The 10,668-nt window shown below is 57.3% G+C and overlaps 1 protein-coding gene across 4 annotated transcripts in view; it reads right to left on the bottom strand.

Moving 5' to 3' along the window:
* Window positions 1–10,668, bottom strand: part of ST3GAL1 (ST3 beta-galactoside alpha-2,3-sialyltransferase 1) — an 89,408-nt gene continuing 78,740 nt past the window's right edge. For all 4 annotated transcript variants that reach the window (XM_006155517.3, XM_006155516.3, XM_014590541.2 and 1 more), the window contains 5 exons: window positions 9,079–9,275; window positions 8,178–8,357; window positions 6,449–6,494; window positions 5,066–5,185; window positions 1–3,323 (listed from right to left, as the gene is read on the bottom strand). In XM_006155517.3, coding sequence (XP_006155579.1) covers window positions 3,150–3,323; window positions 5,066–5,185; window positions 6,449–6,494; window positions 8,178–8,357; window positions 9,079–9,275 — 717 coding nt within the window. In that variant the 3' untranslated portion in view covers window positions 1–3,149. The remainder of the gene's footprint in view (window positions 3,324–5,065; window positions 5,186–6,448; window positions 6,495–8,177; window positions 8,358–9,078; window positions 9,276–10,668) is intronic.

Raw genomic sequence — 10,668 nt, 5'->3', positions numbered from 1 at the left:
TTTTTTCTCCCATCCACTCCTGCCAGTCCCCCACTAAGCCTTCCCATGTATTAGCTGGATGATGCCTGGCAAAGGCCATTTCAAAAGGCATCCTCTGAAAAACGTGCTTCTTTTCCCCAGAGCCTTCTGAGAAGGCCAGAGGCCAGAAATCGGCCCTCTTTTCTTTTCTAACAGGTGGGTAGAGGCAGGGGACAAGCAGGCGACCCAGGCTCTGGGTAACCGGCTTCCTGGCTCATTGGGGGTGGGGACTCTGAAGACCTGGAGTTGCTGGGATCTCTTGAACCACCCTCTCTGGCCCTGCCTGCAGTTTCAGGCTCAGTGTTGTGAGCCACAGGCTGGGACTCTTATGCTAGTTGCTCGGAGCCCAGGGCTGCTTTTCAAGGTGCTCTCTGCTTGCAGTGGACAGAGCCCTGGGCTGGGGTTTGGGGCCTGAGGGAGCCCCCGTCCTGAATGTGCATGGCAGATACACAGGCCCCATGAATGTGACCACGTCCTGTTTGCCTGCTGACAGCACGCCCAGTGCCCTCTGAGGTCCATCTTGTTTGAGTCTTCCCACCTTCAACTAGAACAAGGCTCCGGTTGGCTTAAGCCACTCGTGCATTCAATTCTGGCCACAGTGGTGGCTTCCACTGGTTCAAGTCCTGACTGCTACGCCAAGGAGACACTGCAGATGTCTGCTGGGCTACGGGGAGTGGTGCAGTCTCCTCCACTGGAGGGAGGTGTGGGAAGGGAGACCAGAGCTTGTTGGGGGCATCTGGTCTGCAGCATGGGGCTGGTGCTCAGTGCTGAGAGGCAGGGCGACAGTCAGACACCAACACCCTGGTGACAGTTTTTCGAGATGTTGGATGGAGTCTGTTGGGAATGCCTACCTCTGGACATTTTAAACCTGGAGCCCGCACTGTCTTACTCTTGCTCAAACTGACTTCTGCTGTAGCAACTGGCTCACTTTGCAAGGCACTTCCTCTCTCTGGGCCTTGTTTTTCTCACCTGTGAAATGGGAGAAATGGATTCAGTGGGGTGGAGAGCATCTCACAGCTTAAGCATACTCGTGGGAGGGAGGGAGGGACTGGACTGAGATCGGGTAATGGGCCCAGCCAGCATCCAGCCTGCAGGGACACGGCTTCACTCTGGGAGCTTGTTCTTCCTTAGAGGAGCCCACAGAGGAGTGCACCCTGAACCTGCCACCCCTGCGTGCACCTAGTGACTGAGAAAAGGAAGCTCAGGAGTCTCCACTGCTGTCTGTCTGAGTCCGTGTCCTCCATCTTCTTTGCTCCTGGGGTCACTGGGCCCACCCGCTTGATGTCTGCTGAGTTCCTCATGTTGAGCTCAAGCCTGCCAGGAGGGAGGGGCAGGACAGGGACTCCTGCTGCTTGCCAGCCTTATCAGCCAAGAGACTCTTCGGTTTGGGAGAATTTTAAACTGAAGTAGGATTTTTGTTGTTATTTTGCCTTTGAAACACGTTCTAGATTCTGAATCTTTGAGAATCTTATCAAAGCTATGGAACCTCTCCCCAGAAAAATGTTTGTATGCATAGACTCAGGGCGAAGACCAAACTTGGCATGCAGTTCTGCACGTCGTACAGCCATCCCTGGCCCCTGAGGCCTCCCTCTCTCCCAGTGCGAACAGGCCCCAGAGCTGGAATAGCAGGCCTCATGCCTGCAGCCTTCACCTCCCACTGGGAAGGTGACACCTCCCCAAAGCAGCAGCAGCCTTGCATGAAATGTTTTCAATAGGAAAAGTGGTTTTTCTGGTTCCGTCAGGAACTGGAGCCAACAGTCAGAATCACTGCCCTTGTATGCCTGTGGCCTCTGCTCCCCTCCCAGCCCCAGTGAGGTTTTGTTGCATTTGGAGACTCCCAGGCCCAAGAACAAACCCAAGTCTCCAAGGAGAAGAAGGGAAGGGGCTGGAAGGGAGGTGGTGCAGAGCATCCCACAACCCCACCACAAGTCCCCATGTTCCACAGCCCCCACATCCCCCGTCTGATTGCTATGGACCTCCCCAAGGCTCCTCACTGCCTGGCTGCCTCACAAAGCAACAGCAAGCCTCACACACCAGGCCCGGAAAGATGTCAGTTGAATTAAAACAAAAATCAATAAATAATCAGGATGGCTGAAGAGGAAAAAGAGAGTAGTTGGAGGGGAGAAGATGAGGTAAGTCCAGTCTGCGCGCCTTCCACGCCCCCACCCCAACCCAGGACCCCACCAAGATGGTCATGGGGACTGGGCCCAAAGTGCAGCCCTTGAGGATGACGCTGGCTGTTGGAAGCCCCTGTGTGGCCCTGGAAGGTTACAGGGGCCCAACCCTAGCCTGTGAGAGTGAGAGTGGGCGTCCTATGGCTGCAGTGCCTTTAGGAGACATTGAGTCCATCTAAGTTTTGCTCGAATTCAGACTCTGGCTCAGGAAACTAGGAAAGATGTTCTCAGCTGTAGGGTAAGCAGGAGCCGGTGGAGGACTCCCTTCCTGAGCTGTGGGCCAACGTGTGCACCTCTCCCCAAACTCAAAGGCACATGAAGTAGTCAGAGAGCACTCGGCCAGCTATAACCCCCAGATCCATCGCTCCAAGGAAAATCTGTCTGGAAGAGGCATCCGTGGGAATCCGAAACAAGAAGCTAAGCTTCCATGCAGACCTGTTGGTGGGGCCTCCGCTGGCCATCCAATGGGAGCTTTGAGAACAAAGAGATGACAGATTTCACACTGAGGGAGAAGCCAGGCTTCCAGCAGAGAAGGCAGCCTCTGACCCCCAGCGCCGGCATGGCCCGGTGTGGTTCTGTCTTGGAGGTAATAAATTGTCACTCAGAAACTTCCCGGCGAGGACAGGAGTTTGAGTCGGGTTTGGACCCCTCGGCCACAGCGAGTCTCTGCCCATCTTCCCAGGGAAGTCCTATTTGTCAGTGTGGGAGTCCCAACCCCCCAAGTCGAAATGATTTGAGAGTTTGATTCTGGAGAAAGGCCCTGCCTCAGCCCCGGGCCAGCACATCTCCCACCGAGATGTGTTCTGCAGCCCCAGCAGAGCCTGGCGACCTTGCTGAGCGGCCAAGGCTGCACGCAGCAACTGTGCATGCCCACGGCCAGCCGCGAAGCTCCGCTAGACGCTGGGGTGGGAACTGGAGAGGCGCAATGTGGTGAGTCTGCTGGACCCCCGCGCAGCGTCATCTCCCCTTGAAGATGCGGATTTTGTTGATGGAAGCCAAGGTGGCCGTCACGTTGGATTCGAAGTCAGCGTCGTGCACCCCCGTCTTGCGAAAGGCCCCTGCCGATGGGTTGTTCTCCCAGTAGTGGTGCCAGTTCCCTCTGCTGTCTGCCCCGAAGCCATACAGGTCTACCTGTGGGCACACACAGGGGAGAACCTGACAGCAGGGCGGCGGCGGCAGCTCTGAGAGAGGAAGCCTGCGGTAGGCCTTCCTGCAACCCGACGTGATCACTTGGAGGGACACAGATAAGCCCTTCTGTAGGTTCCTGGGATTCTCAGGGGCTTGGTGAAGCAATGCCAGTTAGGTCAACTCAAGTCCTAGGCCAGAAGGCACCTGGAGGGACTGTAGGTGGGTAAGTCAAGGCTGTGGAGCCATGGAGGGAGAGAGTGGAACAGGGCGGAGTGATAGCCAGTGGAGCAAGGAAACTACCCTAAATCCCACTTCTCCCACTTATGTGGCAGACTCCGGGGGTGTCACATCACATCTCTGAGCCTCCCTGTCCTTGACTGGAAAATGGGGCCAAGACTCACAGTCAGCAGGCTGGTGCTGAGCCTGGGGCTTACACTTTTGACCCAGAGGCTCAGTGCAGGAGGTAGGGCGACCTCCACAGCAGAGCCTGGCATTCCACCAGCCCTCAGTGGCCAGCAGGTGGGGCCCTTTCACACCGACGGAGACTGCCTCAGTCAAGCACTGAGCCGGGTATATCAGCCCTGGGCAGGTGCCCAGGAAACAGGGACTATGGGTCAGGTCTCAGCCCCGGCAGCTGTAACCTAACCCTCCCACAGCACCTCCCAGGTCAGAGGGAGCTCTTCTGAGGTGGTGACATTGAGGTAGCATCTTAGAGAGTGAGGCGATGTCCAGGAAGGGCCCACACTGAGGGCGTCTAGAGGAGGACACGCTCCCGGGCCTGCGAGTGGGTGCAGATGTGAGGGCTGGGGCCTGACGGGCAGACAGTGCCGTGAGGCAATGCAGCCTTCCCAGTGGATGCCAGCCTGGGCATGGGTCGCCCTGGCAGGGACACCAGAGGGTCTGTGGCCAGCTGGATGCGGGTGGACAGTGGGAAGATGACAGAGATCCCACTTTGGCCAAAGACTCTGGAATGGGGAGGGAACAGCTGGGCTGATCTTATGCCCCGCCTGTAGCCCCAAATCCCTTTCTGGGATTTCCAACTATGAGCTGGGTGGGGTCAGGGATGGACTGTATGTGACAAGAGGGGACAACAGAGTGTCCTGCCTGAACCCAGGGCCAGGGAAGAAACTGGGGAGGGGGCGGTGGCTGGTCCACCCTCCTGCCTTTCTGCCTAGGGTAGCAGTGAGCTCCCAGGTTATCAATGGGAACCCAAAACACAGCCTAGCTGACAGCGAGGTGTCTGAGGGAAAGGAACACTTCAGAAGATGACTCGTTCTCAATCTTAGTGGACGGTGGAACCCGGGAGCCTGGTTTTCTCCCCAGACCTTTCACTGAAGCTTGGTCAGGGTGTGGTCTGGGTACTGGAATTTAGCCCCACAGACAATTCCAGTGAACATCAGAGACAGAAAACTCGGCCTCAGAAAACCCTCCCTACTGAAGTTTACTCCTTTCTTCTGCAGCTGAACCTAACCTTCCTCCATGGCTGGCCCTGGCCCTGCCTGGGCGCTGGCATAGAACACGCCAGAGCCCTGGCCCTGACAACTTTCTCCTGCAGCACTGCTCCTCCTTGGCACGCCCACGAGAGGGGTATCGCCAGCCCCACACAGACATGGAATCTGAGCTTCCAGAAGAGACAGCCAGGCCTAGCCGTCCGGCCTCCCCCTCTTCTCCCAGGAGCCCGGGAGGCGAGTCCTGGTCCTCCAGGCGGCGTGGCAGGCCTGGGAGGCCACGGGTAGACAGCATACCTCATCACAGACGTGGATGGAGAAGATGACCGAGAGGATGCCGGTGGAGGGGTACCGCCCGTGGCCCTGCAGCCAGTTGTCAAAGACGTACTTGATAAATGCCGGGTGGTAGATGAGTATCTGCGGGAGGGGACGTGGTCCCGAGTGAGTTCTGGGTGGCAGAGGACAGGGAGCATCTAAGAGAGGACCCCCACTGTCGTGGCCCTGGAGACATGGCTGCAAACGACCTCAGACACCCCTGCTATGTGCCGCTGGAAGACGGATGGGTGTCAGAGTCCATGAGGACAGAGGGTGTGAGAGACGGCAGGCCAAGGAGAGCAATAAGGCAGAGGAGGGCCTCGGTGCTCAGCGACACTTAGATGACAACGCATGGAGGCCAGGGAGCGTGGGTTCCAGGAGCAGCCTGGGGCATGACCTGGGCATTGTCAGCTGTGTAAACACGCCCCGAGCCACCCACTCTTCCCCACGGGAGCCGGAACCATCTCCGGTGTGTACGTGATCCTACGAGCTCCGCTGCCTTCTCTTCACCTTACAGATGAGGAAACCGAGGCTCAGAGGAGCTAACTGACGTGCTCTATGTCACACAGCCGGTGGTGGCCCCACAGGAAGGGCTCCCTGTATCAGGCTTGGCCTTGGTCCCACTATCCATGACTGCCTCGAGGGCAGCAAGGGATGTTTTCCAGGCAGCAGAAGGTGTGTGTGCCCATGAAGCCAAACACCAGCCCGGGAATGGACCGGAAGGTGGGTGTGCGGCTCCCTGCGAACCACTCAGCTCTCTGTCTGGCCTCCGGGCACTGGCATCTCTGGGAGACTCTCCTTGCACAGCCCCACTCTGCAGGCCCCACATGTGGCTTCTTCCCCGTGACAGTGTAGCCCAGTGCAAAGGACAGGGTGTTGGAGGCACAGAGTGACAATTCTGGACATGTCACCAACTAGCTGTGTGTCCCTGGGCAAGTGACCTGACCTCTGTGAGCCTGTGTTTATAAGACAGTGTGTGGAAGGGCCCTCTGTCCATCTCTTAGCCAACTCCACAGCAGGGGCCCCATTGGGAAGATGGAGATGGAAGAGAGAGGAGGTGAGGTCCAGGTTGGAGAAGCTCCCCTACCAGAGAGATGCACCAGCCTCCCTGGAGGCTTGCTGAAACCCAGCAGTCAGGGTCCATGATGCTGTGGCCTGACGGGCTTGAGCATCTGCATCTATGACAAGTCCCCAGGGGTGCTGATCATCTGGGAACCTCTCCCCCACGAGGAAGCTAAATAGGGACTGCTGGCTTCTACCAGCCGGGGCCTGGGTGTCCCCCGCAGATGGGAGGTGGTCCCATCACCCAGCAGAGCCTTAAACACACAACATGAGCCCAGGGTAGAGGGGCAGAACCCCACTCACCTTATCCTGTCTCACTCTGATCTTCTGGGGCACAGGCACATAGGTGCTGCCGTTGGAGAGAAGAGATGGTTAGGGTGTGAGGGGGCCGTCTGCACATTGCACACGCAGCGCAGGGGAAGCAACTGAGAGACAGGACCGCCAGGGGAGGGGGGGGTCCTCCCCTGGTCCCAGTTCCTTCTCACAGGACACCAGCGCCCTGTACCAGCCCATTACATCACCAGGGGTCGATCACGGTTATTTTGAGCATAGTCTGTGGGCCACCCCCACCCTCCCACCTCCCACCACCACCAGAAAGGTTAGGATGAGGCCTGCTCCAAGCCCAGCCCAAAGAAGAACAGCCCATGGCACCTCAACTTTCAGAGCAGGGCACGCAGGGCCAGCTGCTGGGGAACTGGTTGATGCTGCCCATGGCTACTCTCTTCTCAAGAGGTTGTAGCACCCCCACTGTAAAGTATAAAAGCCGCCCCACACTGGATCCAGTTCTGCTGAGTCAGCCCCAGATCTCCATGGGGCCGGGCAGAGGAGACCACGCCAGGACCATGTCCTGGCTGAGACCACCCCTGGGCTGAGACCACCCCTGGGCCGAGACCACCCCTGAGCTGAGTCCTGACCTAGGCTCAGGCCACCCCCAGGCTGAGACCACCCCTGGGCTGAGGCAACAACCCCAGAATCAGACCACAACCCCGGACTGAGTCCACATCCTGGGTTCAGGCCACCCCTGTGCAGAGACCGTATTCCAGGCTGAGACTGCCCTGGGGCTCCTTCCTCAGCCTTCCTCAGCCCTGCTTTCAAGGGTGCAGCCCCTCCCGGCCTCCTGCCTCAGTCTTGGTGTCTTTCCGTTCCTCCTTGCAAACCTGGCCTAAGGCAAGGAGGCTTTGGGAATCTGGAAATCTAAGCTACTTCTCTTTGGGATTTAGGATTAGGACCCAGATGGGAACATAGCCCAGTTGAGCTCAGCTTGGGACAAGCTGCTTGGCCAAGCCTCAGTTTCCTCATTGGAGATCGGGACTCAAATGCATGTTGTGGTGAGGACAAGCTGCCCAGTGGTAAGTGTGAGGCCCGAGCAGACAGACGCCTGGGCAAGGCCAGCTCCTCCCGGAGGAGGCAAGACTAATGCCCAGGCTGACTGCACGGCACTGCCCTGGCCTCCTGGGGGTGACATGGAGCAGAACAGCCAGGGCACCCTGAGTTCAGCCTCACTGAACACTGGAAAGCCAGGGGCTTGGAGCGGGCGGGTGGTGTTAAGGGCACTGGACTCCCGCATGGCCAATTGCAGTTTGAGTCCTGGGCGGGTGGCTTGCGTTCTCACTTTATCTCTCTCTCTTGCTCACTCTGTCCCTCTCTGGTCAAATATTTTTTAAGAAAGTAAATAAAATAAAGTTAAATAAAATAATTCTATAAAAAAATTAAAAAAAAAAAAGAAAAGCAAGGGGCTGTTCCTACGGGATAAACGGGGCAGAGCGGACTGTGGGAGGCCCTCCAGCCGTGCTCCTTCAACAGCAGCGTACGGGTGTCTGGGAAGCAAGCCCGGGAGCCTACCCAGGAGCCCCCGCGGGAAGACAGCCAAGGCTGGGCTTTATTACTGACGGGGGCAGCGAACCAGCGAGAGCTGGGGAGGTGGTGGGGGAGGGAGTCCCAGGAAGTGGAGAGGCCTGCAGGAGGAAGGTGTTCTGGGTGGACGCGAGGGTGGCCGGGGAGGAGGCAGAGTGGCGCCTGTGGGGACACTCACTGCGAGATGGTGCCTGTGGACGTGGCGCTGACCACCCACTGCAGGTCAGTGGTCTTGAAGGGGACCAGGACCATGCTGACGTTCTCTCCGAGTTCCCTGAAGCTCTCGGGATACACGAGATGGTGGGTGGTCTTGCTCCCCACATCGGCCTCAAACCCCACCGTGGGCGCCTTGTTCATCCTGGGAGGAGAGGGAGGAAGAGGTGTCACGTGGCCTGGGCCTCCTCCCTGGAGAGCTCTCGCTCGACAATGGCCTTTCTGCTCCAAGGCTGTGCCTTTTTATCTCCTCTATGTCCCGTCAGTCTGACCATCGTCAACCCTGCTCTTTTACTAAATGCAACCACGGCCAGGAGCTGTTCTGTGGTTGTCTTTTCTGGTTGAGGTTGTCCTGGGCCAGGGGGCTACAGAGCACCTGCCTGGAGCTCTGGCAGGTCTGTCTGACCCCAGACCTGGCTGACCCATGGATAGTCCCACCAGCTGCCAGGTACACTGAGGTGCCCAGAGGCTGGGCGAGTGTACAAGGGACAAAGTATACAAAGAAGCAAGAGCCTTGTTCTAGAAGGGTGGATGGCCAGTCCCAGCCTGCCTTGCCCCTCACCCTGGGCCTCTCTGAGTGGTTGGTAGGGATGTCCAGAGACCCAGGATGCCTTGGGACATCCATCGCTTTCACTCAGTGACGGCAATCCATATTCTACATGAAAAGCACGTTTGCAAAGTGGGGATGACTTAAAGATAAAACGAGAGTCCTCAGATCCATCCTGTGCTCTCAGCAGGCCTCCCACTCCACTGGGGACCTCCCAAGTATGATTTTCTGTCTGCAATGCAGAGATGGGGAAACTGAGGCCAGGGGTGCAGTGAGGGGCCTGGGCTTCGGGTACAACCTGGCGGGCTGGGGTACGCACCTCACCACGAAGTCATGACTGTCTATCTCGGGCCCGTAGAGGGACTCCTTTAGGTTGCCTGAGTTGCCCACGACAGCGCAGCGCCGGCAGCCCACCGACCTCTTCTCCAGCACGGGGTCCACGTCCCCAGGCACCACTCGGAACAGCTCCTTGATGGTTTCATTCAGGTCACTGGGCTGCTTCTCTCGCTGGAGCCTCTGTGGGTGGAGGACAGAGGACACAGGTCAGCTGGCCTGCGGCCCTTGCCGGGTACTCAGAGTCCTGCTGCCCTTCCCTGGGGCCTCCAAAGGCCTCCTAAAGGGAGTGTGGCACGGTGTGGGGAATTAATGAACAGCGTGGCATTCTGGTGCTCGTCATGCTTCGGTGTTTCCTGAGCACCTCTACACAGCACATGTGCTTTGCCGTGGGGCCCCTGGTTGGGGACTGGAGGTGGGTCGTGGACATGTACTAGAGCCCGTCATGTGCTTTAACCCTGCGTGCACACAGCCCTGCAGCCTCTTTCTGCCAGACTGTCACCAGCTTATTTGTCTTTGAACAAATAAGATAAAGTTTATTTGAAAAAGAAACCCCACATCTCCTCAGGAGTGGAAAACAAGGATCACTTGGCAGGAGGAAAACAGTAACTGCATAATACGACAAAACCAAACCGCCTGCCCACTCCCAGCTCAGGCGCTGCCCTGCTGACGGGGCCAAGACTGGCGAGTGCAGATGCTCCACGGTGACCTCAGCCAAACCAGCTGCCGTGAGCATGGCAGAGACAGAGAGCCAAGCAGGAAGGGCTCCCTCACCCCGTGACTCCAAGTGCTTGAATGGTCTGCCCCACAGCGCCTAGTCACACAGGAACCCACACTTCAGGGGTCTTGGATCTGTTCTGGTCCTTCATTGGTAAGCACGGACACAGGCCTAGGCTCAGGAAAGGACCCACTCGAGGTCACACGGTGAGCACCTTGATGAGAGCCAGGAATCTCGGGTGGGAAACTCGGTCAGCTTCTTAAACCTCCCACCCGCCAGTGCGATAGGCAGGTCACTCCGTGCTCTGCCACAGCCTTCCTTGGGAAGGAATATTCTGTTTTTCTCTGTCTTCTTTTCTCTTGTCTTATTGACAATAAAAGCATTATAAGGGCTTTAATAGGAATATAGGAGAGAATATTAGAAGTTCCACCATCTACCTGCATTTGTGACACATTTCTGAATAAATTTCCTGGAATACGATCAGCTTGTTTCAGAGTTGGAGATGGAGGCTGAGCGTCTGAGACTGAGATCTAAGGAGAGGGCCTTGGGGTTGGCAGGCTGACGGGGACAGTGTTTCCACCTGGGACAGTAGTGTGGCCTGCTGGCTTGCAGGGTATGTGAGTAACCTGTAAACGGAACTACTGGGTTGTTGGAAAAGTCATGACGTACTTTCTATGAAACTCAAGGAAAGGACTCCTCATCTTCACTCCTGCATTTCTATCCCTGCCAGGGCTGATGAACTGGCCTGGTGATGCCCACAGCACTGAGGAGCAGTTCGAAGCTGAAGCAGGATGGGCACCCACAGTGCTCACCCGGTTCTCTTCCAGTCCAGCTGGTCAGCCATGGACCTGGCACCAG

Source organism: Tupaia chinensis, unplaced genomic scaffold (assembly GCF_000334495.1).
Source record: "Tupaia chinensis unplaced genomic scaffold, TupChi_1.0 Scaffold000459_1, whole genome shotgun sequence".
Classification (NCBI taxonomy): Eukaryota; Metazoa; Chordata; class Mammalia; order Scandentia; family Tupaiidae; genus Tupaia; species Tupaia belangeri.
This window is presented reverse-complemented; position numbering and strand designations above follow the sequence as displayed.